At 46.1% G+C, this 20,182-nt stretch overlaps 1 protein-coding gene, 2 non-coding genes and 3 pseudogenes across 6 annotated transcripts; 1 reads left to right on the top strand and 5 right to left on the bottom strand.

The window, feature by feature from the left end:
- Positions 1-507: 507 nt before the first annotated feature.
- On the bottom strand, positions 508-581 carry TRNAV-AAC (transfer RNA valine (anticodon AAC)). The gene has a single exon. It is a non-coding gene; the product is annotated as a tRNA-Val (tRNA).
- Positions 582-990: 409 nt separating this feature from the next.
- LOC136511381 (RNA polymerase sigma factor sigC-like) lies at positions 991-3,920 on the bottom strand (annotated as a pseudogene).
- Positions 3,721-6,797, bottom strand: LOC136513625 (protein Rf1, mitochondrial-like; annotated as a pseudogene).
- A 1,890-nt stretch (positions 6,798-8,687) lies between these two features.
- LOC136513451 (uncharacterized) lies at positions 8,688-12,209 on the bottom strand. Of its 4 annotated transcripts, none has more exons than XM_066507453.1 (6): positions 12,007-12,209; positions 10,806-11,002; positions 10,139-10,735; positions 9,718-9,945; positions 9,467-9,607; positions 8,688-9,380 (listed from the first exon to the last, which is right to left on the bottom strand). In XM_066507453.1, the coding sequence occupies exons 1-6, from the start codon at positions 12,122-12,124 to the stop codon at positions 8,880-8,882; spliced, it is 1,782 nt and encodes a 593-aa protein (XP_066363550.1). In that variant the 5' UTR covers positions 12,125-12,209; the 3' UTR covers positions 8,688-8,879. The 4 variants fall into 4 exon arrangements, with proteins under 4 accessions (XP_066363550.1, XP_066363551.1, XP_066363552.1 ...); XM_066507454.1 differs by having other exon boundaries at positions 10,139-10,747; positions 10,839-11,002; XM_066507455.1 differs by having other exon boundaries at positions 10,839-11,002.
- A 363-nt stretch (positions 12,210-12,572) lies between these two features.
- TRNAV-UAC (transfer RNA valine (anticodon UAC)) lies at positions 12,573-12,645 on the top strand. The gene has a single exon. It is a non-coding gene; the product is annotated as a tRNA-Val (tRNA).
- A 4,467-nt stretch (positions 12,646-17,112) lies between these two features.
- LOC136511379 (protein Rf1, mitochondrial-like) lies at positions 17,113-19,379 on the bottom strand (annotated as a pseudogene).
- Positions 19,380-20,182: the final 803 nt, after the last annotated feature.

Here is a 20,182-nt window from a genome sequence, read left to right as displayed (position 1 = left end):
GATAACATATTCGTGAAGACCACTAGCAGTCTCTCATACCAGAAAGAAGCTTTCCAAGGGCATTTTTATTACATTCTTGATAACATATTCGTGAAGACCACTAGCAGTCTCTCATACCAGAAATAAGGGCCTGTTTAGATTCCAAAAAATTTTGCGCAGTATCTGTCACATCGAATTTTGCGGCACATGCATGGAGTACTAAATGTAGACGAAAAAAAAACTAATTACACAGTTGGTCGAGAAATCGCGAGACGAAACTTTTGAACCTAATTAGTCCATAATTAGACACTAATTACCAAATACAAACGAAATGCTACAGTAAGCCAAAATCCAAAAAATTTTGGATCTAAACGGGGCCTAAGCTTTCCAAGGGTTCCTTTGGGCGCGAAGTCAAGGCAGATCTTTGGTTTTTGAAGCAAACTCGGTCCCAGCGAGATGGGGTTGACTTCTTTACCGGCCTGAGTCTTGTCAACCACCAAGGGAAGCAAAACGGCCAAAAAAAAAAAGTGGCGTCGCCCGGGTTCGAACCGGAGACCTTCAGTGTGTTAGACTGACGTGATAACCAACTACACCACGACACCATTGCGTGATTTCGACTCACGCGTATTTGCTAAATATAATATTTAATAAGATCTTCGTTTTCCAGTGATGCCAGCGTCATTATAACCGTGATGGACCACAAATTTCTACTCGTATCATGTATACCTGTATAGTTTGTGTATATACTGTACACTGTAGACGTGGTGCGAGTGATATTCTATGCAGTATACCCCCTTCATTCAGTGATTTCAGTCTGATATACGTACTGTCCAAGTTGTAAAATTTCCTGAAACTACATGCAACGGCCAAGCTACAATTGCATGCACGTGCCCACACACAAACAGCGGAACACGTAAGTAGGATCGGGCTGCTACCTTGACAAGATGCAAACATAGAATCTGGAAATCACAGTCAATCTAAAAACAAGCCAAATGCAAACCATAGCTGATACATCCAGGTAATAATACAATGTCATTGTCATGACTATTGTTCCTAGAAACATCTATATTTCTAGAAATTGTAACTTTAACTTATTGCGTATTATAGAAAGACTGCCCTGCAGATATCAGGCCACGCACTACAGCACCATGCACAAACTGAAGATTACTGCTTCTCAGGAGCATGCTTCTCAATCTCAGGTCACCTTCAGCAACCAATTTATATACCTGCACAACAGCATGCCTTTTATTTATATACCTGCAGTTGAGCGACTAAACGAAGGCTGCCTACTTCATCAGAAGGTCCGACGCGCATCCTGGTTAATCAGAAGTGGCAGACGAAGTCGTGGAGATCGCGATGCACGTCCTCGTCATCCCTGAGCTTTGCCATGGCCGGCTTCTCGATCTTCCTGATCCACTCCTTGGAGACGCGGTAGATGCCGCCGATCTCCTCCAGCGACCTGCACCGGCCGTCCGTCCTCCAACCTGTGCCGCAGCCTCAGCACTTGGCCTTCCCGCGCGGGCAGCCTACCCAGCACCAGCAACAGTCTCTCCCTCAGCTGGCCCCGGAACAGCGCGGCCTCGTTCGGAGCCTCCGGAGACGCCGCCTCGTCTGGGATCACCTCCTGAACAAAACAAGAAACAAATCACTCATTGTCAAACGTGTACTGCGAAGCATGATGCAGTGATGGTAGAGGTTGATACCGTGAACTTTGTGTGCTGTCTGGTCCCGATCTCCCCGAGTAGAGCGAGACGGCCCTGCAAGAGCACTTGCGCGCCAGCCTGACGTTGGAAACATGCATTGTGATCAGTCCAGTGGCAAAAGGTTTCCTAGCAGATGGTTGCAGAGAGAGACATAGAGAGGCTTACAGGCAGCAGGGTGACTCCTGAGTTTTCAGCCAGGAGAGCGAGCATCCCTTTCCTGATCCAGTACTTGACGTACGTGTAGAACCTGCACCCCTTCCGGCTGTCAAACTTCTCGGCGCCATCAAGCACACCCATCTTCCCAGTCTGCAGCAGTCGATGCCATTTCCACAACAATAACCGAGCAAATCCATCAGTCGCTTGCACATAATCTAATTAATGATCGGACAAGTGTCGATGCATATGCATATATATGTATTCATTTACTATGTTAAATAAGAGACAATCATCAGAATTAATGGTGACTGATGAAGATGCAATGTAATATATGAACCTGAAGCAGATCGTCCAAGGCCGTCCCCATCCCGATGTATGTTCTCGCAATGTACCTGACGAGCCACTCGGTGGTCACCACCAGCCTCTCTCGGCAGCAGTATCCTGCCTGCAGCCTGCTCATCAGCTCTGCCTCGTCCACAGTCCACACCAGCTCCCTCTGCCCACCTGTGGTAGCTTACCTCCTGCCCCTCCTTCACCATCTTCTCCCTCATCTTCTCAAGGCTTGCACATTCCTGAATGCAGGTCAACAAACATACAGTATATATAGAAACATCAGTTATCTTGCATGATAAAATCCTAACGGCTGATAATCTTCAAAAAAGGGGATGGCCGCACCAAGACCATTGTGTCTTGTGTAATGGTCCTTTGGAGACAGGACTACACCTCTCTTTGTCATGCCCCTTTGCAAGAGCCGTATGGGCTCAGGTGCTATCTTGGGAAAATTTTGCTTTACAGCTGCCACAACAAGAACCTTCCTCAATCGCCGCTTGGTGGGAACATACGGCTAGCAAGATGCCAAGGCAAGAACTTAGGCGCTTCAATGGAGTTGTTATTTACATTGCATGGAACTTGTGGAAGGAGAGGAATAGGAGGATCTTCGAAAATGTACACAAGACGGCACAACAGGTGGCCTCCATGACCAAAGAGGACATAGTGCAGAGACATAGGGCATTGGCAGGCGTGTAACTCTTTGGTCCTAGGACCAGTTTGTTTGGCACAGTGGGTGTCATGTGTACATAAACCTCTTTTCCTTACTTAATTGAGCGGCAGAGCTCCTGCCTTTTACTTAAAAAAAAAAAGAAACATCAGTTAAACTGAACCAAGAGCCTGAAGAATATTATTCTCTATTAATGCATGCCCAGCAAAATTCTTGCTGGTGGCTTTCAAAAAAAAAAGAGCCTGAAGAATATGACATGCATTCTCTGCTGTAATGTAATTCTAATTCACTGGTAAAGATAAGAATTCTGCTTCACATAATATAGTACCTTGATGGTCTCTAGCAGTGCTGATTGCTCATGCACAATGCTCCTTCTACGTCTTGGGTGACTTTTCCACTCGGATATAAGCTGGCTGCTACTCGCCTTCCGTGATTTTCTGAGTCTTGGTGGATTCACTTTTACCGAGACCCTGGATCCTTTCTCTGGCGCTCTCATTCTTCTCAGCTTCCTCTCTTGACTCTTGCCCCTCCGGACGACGACCACTTCGGTATTTACTTGCTCCTCATCCAGAGGAGTCTCTAGATCAAACTTGATGATTTGGTCAAGCAGAGAGCTGTCTGATTGATCATGTGATGATGAGACACGTGTTAGGGTGTCTAGCAGGGTGGCGCCCCTGGTCATAGAAGCAGTAAACGATCTTAGAGCTCCAAGTTGCTAAATGTGCACAAGGATATCGCTCTCCAGCATCTTCAAGTCTTTACCAGCCAAACTCGTCTCCAACTCTTGAAGGTTCTGCATTAGCAGGCGTACTGCAAACTGCTGTTCATGTGATTCCTGTCCATCCAGAACAATGTCTCTTCATCCATCCAGCTGCCATACTGTACACTAGTTCTGTCAAGAGCGTCATCAAGGAGCTTCCTTTCTGCACGCACCTGCAAGTCTTAGTGTAAAAATACTTTTTTTGTGGCAATACCAAGAACAGATAGAAATGATTTCTTCTCTGGAGTTTAGATTCAATCCAACTTATGAAAGGTTGCAAGAGGTGGCACCTTGCAAATATAACATTTACAGGACAAGAGACCATGTACTCTCAGTTAACAATCTGTAGTGTCTAACTAGCACAGTAAAACCCGGAAAATGTCTCAATCATCCCTAGGTTCCATGAAAGAATGATATTTTTCAGGAAGAAACTTCACTTCTGTCTGATACTTCCCCTCTGAAATAATAGAAATCAGCAAAGCAGCAGTGGAAGCTTCAAGGGGGAAGTTCTTCTCATCAATTTTGGTAAGGTAGGTCCCAGCCCTTCTCACATCTCCTTTTTCAAGTAGTCTTCTAACTATGGCATTTAGCATACGTGAGTCGGCAGCACAACCATTCTTCTCCATAGATAGAAAAAGCTCATCAGCTCCTCCAACAAACCTTCTTCTATATGACTTTGTATCATTAAGCTGTAGGTTATTCTATCAGGCAATGGACCACTGATCACGATAGCCGAAAACAGGCCCTTTGCTTCATCAATCCTACCAACTTTCAGCAAGGCATTAATCATTATATTGAAAGTCCAAACCTCAAGCTGAAATTCTTTTGAACGCAAGCCCTGAAACATTCTCAACGCCTCATCAACACAACTATTTTCACAGAGTCCTCCAAGAACTATGTCGAAGGGCGGGCCTGGTGCAAGCGGTAGAGTCTTACCGCCTGTGACCGGAAGGTCCTGGGTTCGAGTCGCGGTCTCCTCGCATTGCACGGGTGAGGGTAAGGCTTGCCACTGACACCCTTCCCCAGACCCCGCACAGAGCGGGAGCTCTCTGCACTGGGTACGCCCTCCAAGAACTATGTTGTATGTGTCGATTCCCAACTATGTTCCGCTGTCAACGATTTTCATGTAGAAATCCTTTGCAGCAACAGTCCTACCAACGTGAAATAACCCGTGCAATATTATATGTAATAGCATTAGGTTTAACATCATTGCTCAACATTTCTCTGTAAATAGCCAGTGCATCATCAATCCTTCCGTTCTTACAGTAGCCATTAAGCAAAGCATTGTAAGTAAAATGGTCAGGTCGCAAGCCAATGGAGACCATACGATGAAGTTGCTTAACTGCTTCATTCATCTTTCCATCTAAGCAATATCCATCTATCAGTATAGTATATGAAACAACATCTGGTTTCACACCAATGTGTTTCATCCGATCAAAGAAATCCTGTGCTTCCACAACCCTTCCTTCCTTGCATAGGCTGTCCATTATTGTGCTCAGGTATATGGTATTGGGATCGATGCCCCTATTGATCATTTCAAAAGACAGATCCTCAACCTTCTTCCATTCACCAATGGTACAGAGACCATGTATTAGTGAGGTAAAACTTATGATATCAGGAGACAACCGAGACTGACCATCTGATTGAAATGGGACACAGCATCCTCCACTCTGCCTTTCTTGCCAAGAATGTCAATGACCGTGCTGTAGGTGACTACATTAAACCTTTCTGTCGCATTTCTATAAATGCAGTCAATGCCTTATCCACCGTTTCATGATTAGCGTATGCACGTATCAGGATGTTGAAGGCATGATGTTCAAGCGGGATACCGTCTTGAATCATCAAATCAAGGAGATCATGCATATCAACAAGAGCTCCTTTGGTGGCGTACCCATGAAGCAGACTGCAGTAGGTGGTTACATTGGGTTTTTGACCCCTCCGGACCATTGAATCAAAGATATTCCTAGCTTCTGTGCATCTTCCAATCTTGTAATAATAGTCTATCAGGATACTGTAAGTGACAACATCCGGCTGAAGACCACCTCCAGACATCTTTTTGAGCAGTCTCACTGCCTCTTCCAACAGTCCTAAAGAGCAATATCCACGGATCAGGCTGTTATATGACCAACCATCCGGCATAACACCTTTATCAAACATATGTTGTAGGACTGCTTCAGCCTTGTCCATTGCTTGAGCCTTGCACATGCCGTCAATGACTGAGTTGTATGTCACAACATCAGGTGGGAACCCCCGACCCAGCACTTCATGAAACAGGGTGTAAGCTTTGTCGACCTCACCTTCTTTAAAGAAGCCATCGATGACCGTGTTATATGACATCACATTGGGAGGGCAGTTGAATCCATCATCAGCCATCATGTGAAGCAGCAGTTCGAGAGCCCCTTGACTCCTCTTCACGGCACAGAGCCCCTTGATGAGAGTGTTGTAGGAGAAAACATTAGGTGTGCAGCCAAGCTCCATCATCCATTGCATCGCTCATCCTCTTGCCATCATAGAGACCCTTGACGAGAGTGTTGTAGGAGACAACATCAGGTGTGCAGCCAAGCTCCGGCATTCGTCTGAACACTATATCCATTGCATCGCTCGTCATCTTGCCATCACAGAGACCCTTGATGAGAATGTTGTAGGAGAAAATATCAGGTGTACAACCAAGCTGTGGCATTCGTCTGAACACTATATCCATTGCATCACCCGTCCTCTTGCCATCACAGAGACCCTTGATTAGCTGGTTGAGGGCCATGACCTGCACCCTCCATCCTGTCTTGAGGAGATGGCCAAAGGCAGCAAAGGCAAGGTCCAAGCGGCCTACAGTGCAGAAGCAACGGATGAGGATGCCAAAGGTGAAAGCATTGGCGGCCATCTTATTGACGCCAGCCTGGGCCATGGTATTGAAAAGGGACACGGCGAGCGCAGCGCTGTGGCGCAGTGACGACGAGGAGTCCGCGCGAGCGACGACAGTGAGGACACGAGTGAAGGCATACACCGAGGCCAGCCTGGCCTGAGGAAGCAATTCATCGAACAGGTTGAGCGCATCCTCTAGGCCGAGGCTTCCGGAGCTGTGCTGCTCTACGATGGTTCGCTCCAGCTCCATGCGCGTGCGGTGGACTGGCTTGACCCCTCGCGACATGCGGCGTGCCCTTGTGTGGTGGGAGGAGTGGTGCCTGGTGGAGTGGATGGGCCAACAGCGTTGGCGCCGGCGGCGCAAGGCACGTGCGCGCCGCCCAGCGAGAGGAACAGGGGCACATGGCGCAAGCAAGATGTGAACTCGCTCGCCTTTTTTTTTAATAATAGGCTTCTCTGGGTAATGGAACAGGAGGAACACCAAACTCGATTTTAAATCATACAACCATGACACTTGGCGAAATTTAAAAATTTTGTCACCGTTTGAAAGTGCTGCGCATGAGTGTAGGGCCCCGTTCGCTTGTCTTAAATTTGGCTTGTTCGGCTTGTTTTTTCAGCCGAAACAGTGTTTTTCTCTCACAACAATTCAGCCGGAACAGTATTTTTCAGCCAGTTTCAGCCAAAATTCAGACCAGCGAACGGGACCTAGGTTTGTTATTTTGTTCCCCAGTCATCTAGGTTTTTTTTGCACAAGAAAAACGAAAAATAAAAGAAATGGATTACAAAATAAAGTGGCGTAGCCCGGACTCAAACCGGATATAACCAACTACACCACGACACCGTTAGATGACTATTAATATAAACGCGAATCGGTCGTACATTAGTTGGTTAGTTTTTTTTTGTGGGGGGTTTAAGTCCTTAATTTGGTATGGGTGCTCGTATTTTTTTTATTTATTTTAGGATTTAACGACGCTACGCTTTCAATGTTAGGCGATGTCCCCGTCTACAGCGAGGCATCAGTGGTGACTTCGTGAATCTCAAAATCTGACAGCTTAGTCCTTCGATGTACTCATAAGTGTAGGGTTTATGTACGTGTGTTTACATGGGTGAGTGTGCGTGCGTGTTATGGACGTCTACGTTATACTGTGTAATTCTAAAAAAAAAAGACTACTAATATAAACTGAAAAAGTCTACTTAACCCCCCTCAACTATTGGTGGTTATCTACTTCACCTCTTAACTATAAAACTCGGTATTCTACCCCTCAAACTATTGAAAACCGTCTAAATAACCTCCTGAGACGGTTTTGAAGGTGGTTTTGCTGATATAGCATATTAAAAAGTCTATATAACCCTCTAACATATCAAAGGTCGACTACATGACCCCCTCAACTATAAAACATGATATTATAGCCCGTAAAGCATTAAATAATGTTCAAATGATTCACCAGATGATCTTTAGGGTTGTGTGAACACCGTATCCCACCACGCTAGCCTAAACACACATGCTTGCACGCAGGCCATTTATTGCCTCCACCTCCCTACTCTTTCTAGACTGATACACCGTCCAACGAGTAGCATGTGACACCTTATCTCCTGCTCCACCTTCCAACACTCGTTGATGGATTAAGCTCAAGCATGCCACGCCTACATCATCGTCATTCAACCCTCCCACATCCTCCATCCGATCGTCCTTCAATTTTTTAGATAGCCATACGAGGAGAAAATGAGAGCGGCGCAAGCGTAGTGCATGTGCTTAATGTCGTCGAGGAGTGCATGAGGTGAAGTAGAAAATAAGTTGGTGCTCATCAGGCAGTAGCACAAGCCTAAAAAAGAGTTCAAAGAGGGAGGCAGCCGATGGGTCTGTGTGCTTATGCCAATGTGGTGATACATGACCAATATTTGAACATTATTAGATGCTTTAAAAGCTACAATATCATATTTTATAGTTGATGAGGTCGCACAACCAACCATAAATATGTTAGGGGGTTATATAGACTTTTTAATATGCCACTTTAGCAAAATCACCTTTAAAACAACCTCGGAGGTTATTTAGATGGTTTTCAATAGTTTAGAGTAGAATACCTGGTTTTATAGGTGAGAGTGAAGTAGACGGCCACCGATAGTTGAGGGGTTAAGTAGACTTTTTCCTAATATAAACCCCCTATCTACAATGTCATGACCATCATCAGCTCAATTAATTTAATTTACTGCCCAGAATAAGGTTTCCTTCGTTTTCAAACATTCCCAGCGTGACGGATCACAAATTTCTATCATGTAAAAAAATTTCTATCATGTATGTATGTATACCTGTATAATTTGTGTCTGTATTGTACTATACTGCACAGCTTCAGTTTCAGCCTGATGCCCTGATACTGCCGCAAGTCGTACATCATTATTCCCTGAAACTACAATTGCAGTGCATTAATCAGAAGCGGCAGACGAAGTCGTGGAGGTCGCGACGCACGTCGTCGTCGTCCCTGAGCCTGGCCATGGCGGACTTCTCGATCTTCCTGATCCACTCCTTGGACACGCGGTACATGCCGCCGATCTCCTCCAGCGACCTGCACCGGCCGTCCTCCAGCCCGTGGCGCAGCCTCAGCACGTGTCCCTCCCGTGCGGGCAGCCTGCCCAGCACCAGCAGCAGCCGCTCCCTCAGCTGGCCCCGGAACAGCGCCGCCTCGTCGGGCGCCTCCGCGGACGCCGCCGCCTCGTCCGGGATCACCTCCGCGAACTTGGCGTGCTGCCCGATCCCGATCTCCGAGTAGAGCGAGACGGGCCTGCGGGAGCACTTGCGCGCCAGCCTCACGTTGGCCACCGACACGCCGACGGCCGCGGCGATCTCGGAGTCCGACGGGTTCCTGCCCTGGCTGTACCGGATCCCGCGCCGCGCCTCCTTCACCTTGCGCATGATGCTCTCCATTCTTGCCTGCACTTGCATTGTGAATCTCGTGATCAGTTCAGTGGCAAAATTAAATTGCTGATAGGAAGCAAACTGAAAACATGTCGGCGTACAGGCAGCAGGGTGACTCCTGAATTTTCAGCGAGGAGAGCGAGCATCCCTTTCCTGATCCAGTACTTGACGTACGTGGAGAACCTGCACCCCTTTCTGGTGTCGAACTTCTCCGCGCCGTCAAGAACGCCCATCTTCCCAGCCTGCAGAGGTCGATGCCATTTCAAGCCAACAATAACCAAGATCTTCAGTCACACATAATCAGAATGGTGACTGATGAAGATGCAGTAGTGCTGTGTTTAGATATATGAACCTGAAGCAGATCGTCCAATGCCGTCCCCATGCCGGTGTATGATCTTGCGATGCACCTGACCAGCCACTCGGTGGTCACCAGCAGCCTCTCCCGGCAGCAGTAGCCTGCCTGCAGTCTGCTCATCAGCTCTGCCTCGTCCACACCAGCAGCCTCTGCCCACCTGTGGTAGCTCACCTCCTGCCCTTCCTTCACCATCTTCTCCCTTATCTTCTCAAGGCTTGCACATTCCTTCATGCATGCAGATCAACAAACATATTGTATGTATATATAAAAACAGTACTCAAATAAACCAAACCAAAAGCCTGAACAATTTAATTTGACATTCAATTCTCTGCTGTAACGTATGTAATTCTAATTCACCAGTAATAAAGATATATATAAAATGCTGCTTGACATGACATGTACTACATAGTAGTAGTACCTTGATGGTCGCTAGCAGTGCTGATTGCTCACGCACAATGATCCTTCTTCGTCCTGGGTGACTTTTCCACTCTGATATAAACTGGCTGCTACTCGCCTTCCGGGATGATTTCTTGGGTCTTCGCGGATTCACTTTCACTGAGATCCTGGTTCCTTTCTCTGACGCTCTGATTCTTCTCAGCTTCCTCTCTTGACTCTTGCCACTCCGGACGACGACTACTTCGCTACCTTCTTGCTCCTCATCCAGTGGAGTCTCTGGATCAAACTTGATGATTTGGTGGTCAAGCAGAGAGCTGTCTGGTTGATCATGTGTTTGGTTGTCTAGCAGGGTGGCCCTGTTCATAGACGCGTTAAACGATCTCAGAGCTCCAAGCTGCTCAATGTGTGCAAGGATGTCATTCTCCAGCGTCTTCAAGTCTTTACCATCCAAACTCGTCTCCAACTCCTGAAGGTTCTGCATTAACAAACCGTACTGCAAATTGCTGTTCGTGTTATCCCTGTCCATCCAGAATGATGTCTCTTCATCTATCCAGCTGTCATACTGTACACTAGTTCTGTCAAGAGCGTCATCAAGGAGCTTCCTTTCTGCACTCATCACCTGCAATTCTGACTGTAAAAATACTTTTTTTGTGTCAGTACCAAGAACAAACAGAAAGGGAAAGAAAGACCTTTCTGATCGTAGAGTGATGAAGATGGAGGACCTTGTGTTTTGTTAAGTTGGCCGCAGCTGATTTGTTCTCTGTGATTTGGAGCACGCCGGCTGAAGACGCAATGTCCCTGCTGCTACGGTCTCTGCGACGCTTTAGCAGGAGATGCATGGCCAGTGCTGCAAGGGATTCAGAGAAAATTGGCTTCCCTCCATTCACTGTAAACAACGCAGAAATGGCAAGAACACGCTATCGATTCAGTCGATCATGACTAAGGATGGCAACGGGTATATACCCGTCGGGTATCGCCGGAACGTTCTCTTCCCCGCTACGGAGAATTCATCCCGTCCCCATCCCCATTAACTGTCTCGGGTATAGATTCTTGCCCATCCCCGTACCCGTCGGGTATCGGTCGGGTAACAGATACCCGACGGGTACTGCATACCCGATAAACAAGGACACTTGGGGTCGCAGCTTTGCAATCGGAGACGTTTCTTCTTCACCCGGGTATAAGTGTCGGAGTCTCGGAGATGCCGAGGAGAAGGAGCGAGGTTGCGAGGAGGACGAGCAAAGGTGGCATAGAGACCGAACTGAGGAAGCGAGGGGCACGAGCGCTCGTGAGACAGGCGTGCTTGTGCTGCTGGCGGAGATGGTGGGGAAAAATTAAACGAGGGTTCCTAGAACACACAAACTATATATATGACTGTTCATATTTGGACCAAAATATCTATGTTGAGCTCCTTTGGGCCTAATACTCGCATGACAGTTCAAATAGTCGGGTTCCCCAACGGGTAACGGGGACGGGTAAACAGGGAACGTTCCCGTACCCGCTATACCCGTCGGGTATGGATTCTTGCCCATTTAGATGCCCGCGGGTAAAGATATGATCCCATCCCCGTCCCCTAATGGATCAAATACCCGTCGGGTATCGGGTATCGGGTCCCCGTTGCCATCTTTAATCATGACCATGACCTTCGTTTTGTTTGGAATGAAAAAAAAAGAGAAACAGAGTCAATCACGAGTTCATGCATGCATGTCCTTGGTTAGTTCGTTTTGGAACAACAGCAAAGGAAGGTGTTACTGTTACATTACCTACCTACCGTCAGTCCGTCACAACAGTAATCTTCTAGTATGTCATCAATCGATAGAGAATTACATACAGCACAGGATGATGGCAGGAAATGCAGGTGTAATTAGAGTTGAGGAGCAGATGAGCACTGACATGGATGGTGAGACTGTTTTGGGGGCAGGGCCTGCATCATCCACGAGGAGGAGGACGACGAGGAGGACGACGGGCAGCAATAGGCGCATGGCCTGCCATGGATCATCTGCAAACCCATGCGTACAGGTACAGCCTCTTTATTTTTCCTCCTGTGCTGTACGTGTTGCAGCAGCAATGGCAGCTGAGCTGGGACTGGGAGTGAAGGAACGGACAGGGAGAGGGAGGGATAGAAAAGCCGGGAGCCCTATCCAAGCCTCCTGTTTGGTTGGACCTTGGCAGCAGGGGAAAAGACGATCTTGGCTGAAAGCGAGTTGGGATCTTTTCTACGACGAGTAGGAGAGTATTTCTCTTCTTGTCAGATATTTATTTTCGTCCTCTTTCAGCACTCACTCAGATTCTTTCCTCCTCGTCTCTCTCCGCACAAAAAAAAAAGGAAAAGTGCAAGGGAATCGGAGAACGAGCAGTACGTGCCCGCAATTCGCAATTTCTTATCGGCATTTTAGTTGTGTCTACCATATATGTAAAAAAGTTATGTAATTAAATTATTCGAAAGAGGGGGCACGTAAGTTGTTGTGGTGTAGTGGTTATCACGTCAGTCTTACACACTGAAGGTCTCCAGTTCGATCCTGGGCAGCAACATATTTTGTTATTTTTTATTCTTTCTTTCTTTTTTGCAGCATGGCCCCTGTATTTGTAGTACGTTGTAACTTCCTGCAAACACACGGCTACACGAGAACGCAAGATACTAAAGCCTCCTTTGTCACACGCTCATTCAAAACGGTTTCACCGGTGAAGTCAAAGTCGGTGAAGCCAGAAAAACTGGTTTTTTCTGGTTTATAGTTCATTTTAACCCCGGCTTATAAAACGGCTTCACGCTACAGTGCATCGATTTACGCAAAATAGATGAGGTTGAAACCGGCATAAGCCGTGCCAAAGAGACCCTAGTAATCAAACGGATTTACGCTCTACACAAAGGCGTCGTTAGATGTTGAAGAAACAGTGAACAGAACAACAGAGGCTGGCACTGCCAAGTGCCAAGTACTTCTCTGCAGGCAGGGTCGTTCGTGAGCGCCACCTGCTGCATCTAGAGTGTACAGGCATAGTACATTAACCTTCTTGCCATGATAAGCACCCGCACACAACAACTCTTAGGTGTAGTCATCGTGCAAATTACTACTTGCATCATTGCATTGCATTGCATTAGTTATAACACACGCAGCTGCATCTTTCGATGAAAAGCAGCGTCTTGACTGCTTCATCTTGGGCGGCGATGACCAAGACAAAAATAACTAGTGCGCAGGCAGGGGCTGCGAGAGCGCGCTGCTTGACTTGATGTTCAGTCTCATTGCCTCATTGGTTAGGGATAGAAATGCCCCAAGCGACACGACAGGACCCGCCACTCACAGAGCCTGTGCTGCTCTAAATCAAAGCCGTACGATGCTTGTCAATTGCTTCAATAGCCCAGGATCATGAGAGGCATACCGCGATGGACAAGTGCACCGGCCGGGATTGCATTGCATACAGGGTTGTCCTAACGGGGATTCTAGCGCCTGTATGTCCGGACGCCCGTCCGCTTCCAAAACCCGCCCGTCCCCCGCACGAAATAGAGCGGAACCTTGCCCGCCCCCTGCGTGTAGAACGGAACCCGCCCCTGTCCTCCGCTTCCCACTACGCCCCTATCTCAAAAGAGCACGAAACACTTCAATTGCAACATTGCAAACATATGGAAAAACTATGTGGTGCAACATCGGGATATAAATACTGCAACATCGTAAAAATATATAGTGCAACATTGAAAAACATGCACTGCAACATTGAAAAATATGTAATGCAACAACGAAAAATATGCACCGCAACATCGAAAAAATATGTACCGCAACGTCGAAAAACATGTAGTGCAACATCGAAAAACATGTACCGCAACATCGAAAAAATATATACTGTAACATCGAAAAACATGTACTGTAACATCGAAAACACATGTACTGCAACATCGAAAAAATATGTGCTGCAACATCGAAAATTATATACTGAAACATCTCAAACAGTAGTACTACAATATCGCAAAAACATCTATTGCAACGACCCAAAAATCCCATTGCAACATTCGAAAATCATATGTTACAACATCTCAAAAAACCCATTACAACATGGAAGAAACAGCAAAAAAAAAACGTACAAAAACAGACCTGGCCCATTACCTTCGAGCTCGCCGAAGAGATGAGGGAATAGGACCCGCAAAGCTCGCTGAAACCCTACCCATCGCGGCGTCCCTGCCCCCGAGCAGTTGAGTGGCGTAGCCACACATTTATCCAAATTATTAGTGCGTAACCACACATTTATCCAAATTATTAGTGAACAGACCTGATGCTTGCTGCACCAAAAATGTCCAAGCATGTCTTCAAAACCGTGAGATCCTGCATGCATCCTAGGGGCAACAAAGAGCACCAGGTTGTCTACGTAGAGGCCCAGAATCGCATGGCATTGCAGCCCAAGTCGGTTAGGGAACCTTGATAATCAGTCCACGAGATAATCCTGTTGAGCACGTCCACGCCCAGCACGAATAACATTGGCGACAAGGGATCTGCAAAAAACCAAGGAAAAGCATGGATTAAAAAAATGGAAATATCACTGCAACAGCTCAAAGGGCTGATCTTAAGACCTTCGATGGAATGGAAAAACAAAAAAGAAATGATGGAAGGGTAGCCGTATCATTTCACCACACTATTGGACCATACAACATAGATTCTCTTTTCATACAAATTTCAGAGCTGCAAATACTAAATAAACTACATGTGTTTTAACAGAGACAATGCTTTTGACGGTTGATACATGTAACGCCCTAGCCCAGGAAAACAGCTAAGATCCACTCTACACGTTGAATGAATCACGTCTACTAATTAACTCTCTTGCGTTTTCATCCTCGCTTCGCGTAAAAAATTCGAACCGGAGTTCATTAGCTTCCAGGAGCTAGGTTTTTAGGTTGGTTTGGATCCAGGTTCCGATGTGTACTCATTCCCGTAGCTACAGTGTTCCGCGAAGCTACAGTACCAACAACCAAAGCCATGCTACAGTGCTTGCCGTTCGGCCCAGCCCACCATCAGACCGGCCCAAGGCCCATTAGTGGGGTCTCACATACACCCACCACTCGTCCTCGTCGAGGGTCAAACCAACCTACCTAAACAGGACAAATGTCCAAGATTAACTCTCTTAGCCCACGTATATATTCCCAACTCCCCCGCCCAAGTGCCATGCTCTCACAGGAGTCATGCGCAGCCTGTCCGAGCTCCTGAGCCTCGAAGCTACAGTAACCAACAACCAAAGCCATGCTGCAGTACTTGCCGTTCGGCCCAGCCCACCATCAGACCGGCCCAAGGCCCATTAGTGGGTCTCACATACACCCACCACTCGTCCTCGTCGAGGGTCGAACCAACCTACCTAAACGGGACAAATGTCCAAGATTAACTCTCTTAGCCCACGTATATATTCCCAACTCCCCGGCCCAAGTGCCATGCTCTCACAGGAGTCATGCGCAGCCTGTCCGAGCTCCTGAGCCATATATCTGTGAAATCACGAGAGTTGGCTCTGATACCATTTGTAACGCCGCAGCCCGAGAAGACGGCTAAGATCCACTCTACACGTTGAATGGACCACACCTACTAATTAACTCACTTGCGCTTTCATCCTCGCTTCGCATAAAATATTTAAACCGAAGTTCTTTAGCTTTCCGGAGCTCAGACTTTTAAGTTGGCTCAACCCCCTCCAGGTTCCGATGTGGTACTAATTCCTATAGCTACAGTGTTTCGTGAAGTTACAGTAACCGACCACCAAAGCCATGCTACAGTACTTGCCATTCGGCCTAGCCCACCATCAGACCGGCCCAAGGCCCATTAGTGGGGTCTCACAATACACTTCCAAATTTCTCCATTACTACTTTTATCATGTACTGAACAACTGGATGTTATGGCACACTGATGCAACCATTTCTTCTCTCTAATGAATATGAGTTAAATAGTGCCAAGTATAAGCACAAGCCTTTCTTCTAAAACAAAAAAGCATTCAAGGCACTTGATTTTTGTTTCAAAGGAAAAGAAATATCACAGATGCAGCAGCATTGAGCGAAATCCTACTAGAATCACAAAAGAACAGAGTACTAAGCGGAAAAGAACTGCTATCAAACAGAATTCAGAACAATTCTATGCATGAGATAGTAAGTGCCTCTTTGGAGTATCGCATGGAAAATATTGACATACTGCTCCTCTATACTGCAATATGCAATGTTGTTTGGTTACATGTTCAATGTCAACAAGAGAAACTTCGCAAGACCAATGTTACCACTCACAAACAAATGATCAGCACGCTAATAATAGACAATGCCCACACTGCATAAATAGGAAACGTCTATTGTGAAAGATCACAAACACACTTTTGAGTTTACAACATACCTCGAAAGCACCGGTGAAACTCCACAAATTGACAGAGGAATGATAACAGAAGGAACTGACATGTTGGGCATGTACTAGGCGATGAGCGTGCAGATCATGTAGATATACATGAAATTGCCATGTACAAACAATATTCATTTCTATCTACCTTGCAGCCCGTCCAGAAGTGGTGAATATAGAAACAAAAACCTTAAAAAAGATCAAAAGTATTATATGAAACAACAGAAGCGTGATTGTTAGAGCTTGTTCTTATTCTCTTAATCCATATAATTACAAACAGTAACCACTGCTAACAGTGAGGGGACGATACAGGTTTTAAAATATACGATTTCATCAGGGATAAAGAGGTCCAGATGATTGATTTTATCCCCAGGACTTCAGGATCTCTTGCAAAAATATACAACAATAAGGAGTGAATGCTGCAACACCCGTTAATTTGTAAATTGTTTCCCCCTCTAAACATACTTATATAACTGGCACCAGATAACTTGACTCCTTGAGCTGGTGAGCTTGATACCAAAGTGCATTAATAGGATAACATTTCTCGAGAGTGTTTCTTTATAAACAAAGAAGACAACAGAACAGGTCAGAAAATTAGATGACATATGAAGATGTATCAGCATAGTTGAAAACTGAATTCACCTTTTTTTTTTGTCAACACTCAACTGTTCGCTTCATTGAGGAAACGATACTTTTCAGGCATAGACTTTGCATGGTGCTGATATTCAACCCTCGAGAAAAGTGATATAAGCATAGAAGTTGTAGAAGCCTCAAGTGTGAAATTCTCCTCATCAAGTTTGCAGAGGTAAGCCCCAGCCCTGCTTATGTCACCTCTATGCAACAACCTCCTAACTAGAGCATTTAACATGAGTTTGGAGCATTACCACTCTTTTCCATTGCTGAAAACAGACCATCGAGCTCCTCTAGCAACCCTTCTTCTATGAGATTTTCTGCTATTAACCGGTAGGTCACAACATTCGGAACCAAACCATGAGTAGAGATAGTAGCAAACAAATCCATTGCATCTTCCTTTCTGCCACCTTCGAGCAGAGCCCCAATCATAATGGTGAAAGTAATAATGTCAAGTTGGAAATAATTAGAACACAGCCTCTAAAACATTTTGAATGCTTCATCAACACAATTGTTTTTGCAAAGCCCATTCAGATTTATGTTGCATGTGTAAATGTTCCACTCTTTTCCACCTTTGATCATATTGAGATAGAGTTCCTTTGCTTCAGAAAATCTCCCATTTAGAAACAGACCATGCAGTATAGTATTGTAAGTCACAGCTCCAGCTGTAATGCCATTGCGCAACATTTCTCGGAAAAGGCTATATGCATCGTCTACCCTTTGAGCTTCACAATAGCCATGAAGCAAAGTATTATAAGTAACTTCATCAGGTGTCAGGTCCATTGAAACCATACCATCAAATACCTTCTTCGCTTCATCCATTCTTCCAGCTAAGCAATAACCATATATTAACGGTGTATATGAGACAACATTCGGCCTTACGCCTACATGTTCCATCAAGTCAATGAGCCTCTGGGCTTCCATGACCCGTCCTACATTGCATAAGTTACAAATTAATGTGCTGAAGAACACCACGTTAGGGCGTATCCCTACATTCAACATTTCAAAAAATAATTCCTCGGCCTTCTCCCATTTGTCAATGGTGCACAGTCCATAAACTAGGGAACTGAAAACAACAATGTTAGGAGTCACTCCTTCATTGATCATCTGATTGAATTTAAGGACAGCATCGTCCACCCTACCTAACTTGCATAGTGTATCTATTAGTGCTCCATAGCTGACAACATTAGGACTCAACCCTTGCTGCCTCATTTTGTTAAAATTATCCATTGCCTTATCTATCATACCACCTTTAGCATATGCACCGAAGAATATGTTGAAGATGTGATGATTAGGTGAAATACCATTTGTTACCATCAAATCTAGGAGATCATTCATATCAGCAAGAGCACCTTTGGCGGCGCACCCATAAAGCAGAACACCATAGATAGTTACATCAGGTTTAATGCCCTTCATAATCATATAATCAAAAAAATCTAGCTTCTCTACATTTTCCGTTCTTGCATAGATAGTCCAGCAGCAAGCCATAAGTAAAAACATCTGGCTCAAGACCATGTGCAGACATTTCTTTGAGCATTTGAATCACCTCTTTCCACTTTCCTATAGAGAGATATCCATGGATCAGACAATTGTACGTCACAATGTTGGGCTTGACACCTTTATCAGTCATCTGCTGAAAGACACCCTCGGCCCTATCAATCGCTTGAGCTTTGCACAGGCCATCAATTACTGTGTTCTATGTCACAATAGCCGGTGGAATCCCTGTATCCATCATGTAAAGAAACAGGCTATAAGCTTTGTCCACTTGATCTTCTCTGAAGAAACCATTAATGATGGTGTTGTAGGACACCACATCCGGTGTGCAGCCTAGCTTAGGCATTCTTTGGAGCAAAACGTCCATGGCCTCGCCCACCCTCTTTGCGTCACAGAGACCTTTGAGTAGTTGATTGATGACTATGTCATTCACCCTCCAGCCCGTCTTATGGATGAGGCCAAAGGCGGCGAAGCCATGCTTCAGGTGTCCCATGCGGCAGAAGCAGATGCTATAGGTGCAAAGGTTGGGAACCACCTCGTCAGAGCGCATTCACGGATCATTCTGTTGAAGCGGGAGACGACGAGCTCTGACTCTGAGGTGGAGGGGCGCCGTCCCGAGGCACGAGACACAGCGGTGAGCAGATGGTTGAAGGCGATGACCAAAGCAGGCCTGGCGTGGAGAAGCAATTCGTCGAACAGCTTGAGCGCGTCGTTGAGGCCGAGGCTTCCCGAGCGGGCACGGCCGGCGATGACGCGCTCTAGCTCCAAGCACCGGTCGCGTGCGGCGCTCAGGCGGTGGGACATGCCGACGGTGCGCGGGTGATGGGGCTAGTAGCCCAGCGAGGAGGAGAGGCATGGACGGGCGGGCGGCGCGCTGCGTCCAAGCAGAGCACTCTCGTGAACTGGACGGAGCCGCGTGTACTGTGCCTTGGGTTGTGTGAGGGTAGGAGCTGGTGGGCGGTGGCGGTGGCGTGCGCGCGCGCTGGTGGTTGGGCAGGCCAGGCGACGGGCACAGGTGCTGCTGGGCGGTCGCCGTTGAATTGAGCCACTGCTGTCTGCTGGGCGCTACTGAGCCCCAATTGTCCCGCCTCTCTCTTGACTGTTTTTTCTTTTCTTTTCTTTTCTTTTCTTTCTCTCCCCTCCAATCACATACTGATGTTACGTACTTGCTCAAAAGAAATACTGATGTTATGTACCGCAGAGTCTGAAAAATTCTGAATTTTCGTTCATATTTTACATGTATTAATAAGCATTAGAATAGTATAGGCAAAGAAAATAGCCACATTATTTCACTCATTGTCATCTTCCCGGCAAACGATAGGCAGATGGATGCTATGAGGGCTATACAAAAGATTACTTTACCTGTGATAAACTTGATGTTGAAGTGCACTAACAGCAGAACATTTCTCTAGAGAATTTCATCATTCAGAGCATTTCACACAGCAAGGCCAAACACATTAGAGCTCAGAACAGAATAATCACTCCAACAAATTGACAAGTCACATCAAGATGATCAGCACGTACTGAATTCACTTTTTGAGTGATCACTTTTGTCATCTCGACGCTAGTTGATCACGAGTTCACTAGCAAAATCATCAAGATTAATA

This window comes from Miscanthus floridulus, chromosome 16, assembly GCF_019320115.1.
Source record: "Miscanthus floridulus cultivar M001 chromosome 16, ASM1932011v1, whole genome shotgun sequence".
NCBI classification, from domain to species: domain Eukaryota; kingdom Viridiplantae; phylum Streptophyta; class Magnoliopsida; order Poales; family Poaceae; genus Miscanthus; species Miscanthus floridulus.
The sequence above is the reverse complement of the archived record's forward strand: the minus strand, read 5'-3'. Positions and strand labels throughout refer to the sequence as shown.

Bases quoted from the DNA above. Each gene is read 5' to 3' on its own strand.
- LOC136513451 (XM_066507453.1), bottom strand. From the start codon at position 12,124: ATGGGTTTGCAGATGATCCATGGCAGGCCATGCGCCTATTGCTGCCCG. The intron at 9,946-10,138 runs GTACTACTACTA...GCATGCATGAAG, and splicing joins CACTGCTAGCGACCATCAAG to GAATGTGCAAGCCTTGAGAA. The intron at 9,608-9,717 runs GTTCATATATCT...CGACCTCTGCAG, and splicing joins CATTGGACGATCTGCTTCAG to GCTGGGAAGATGGGCGTTCT.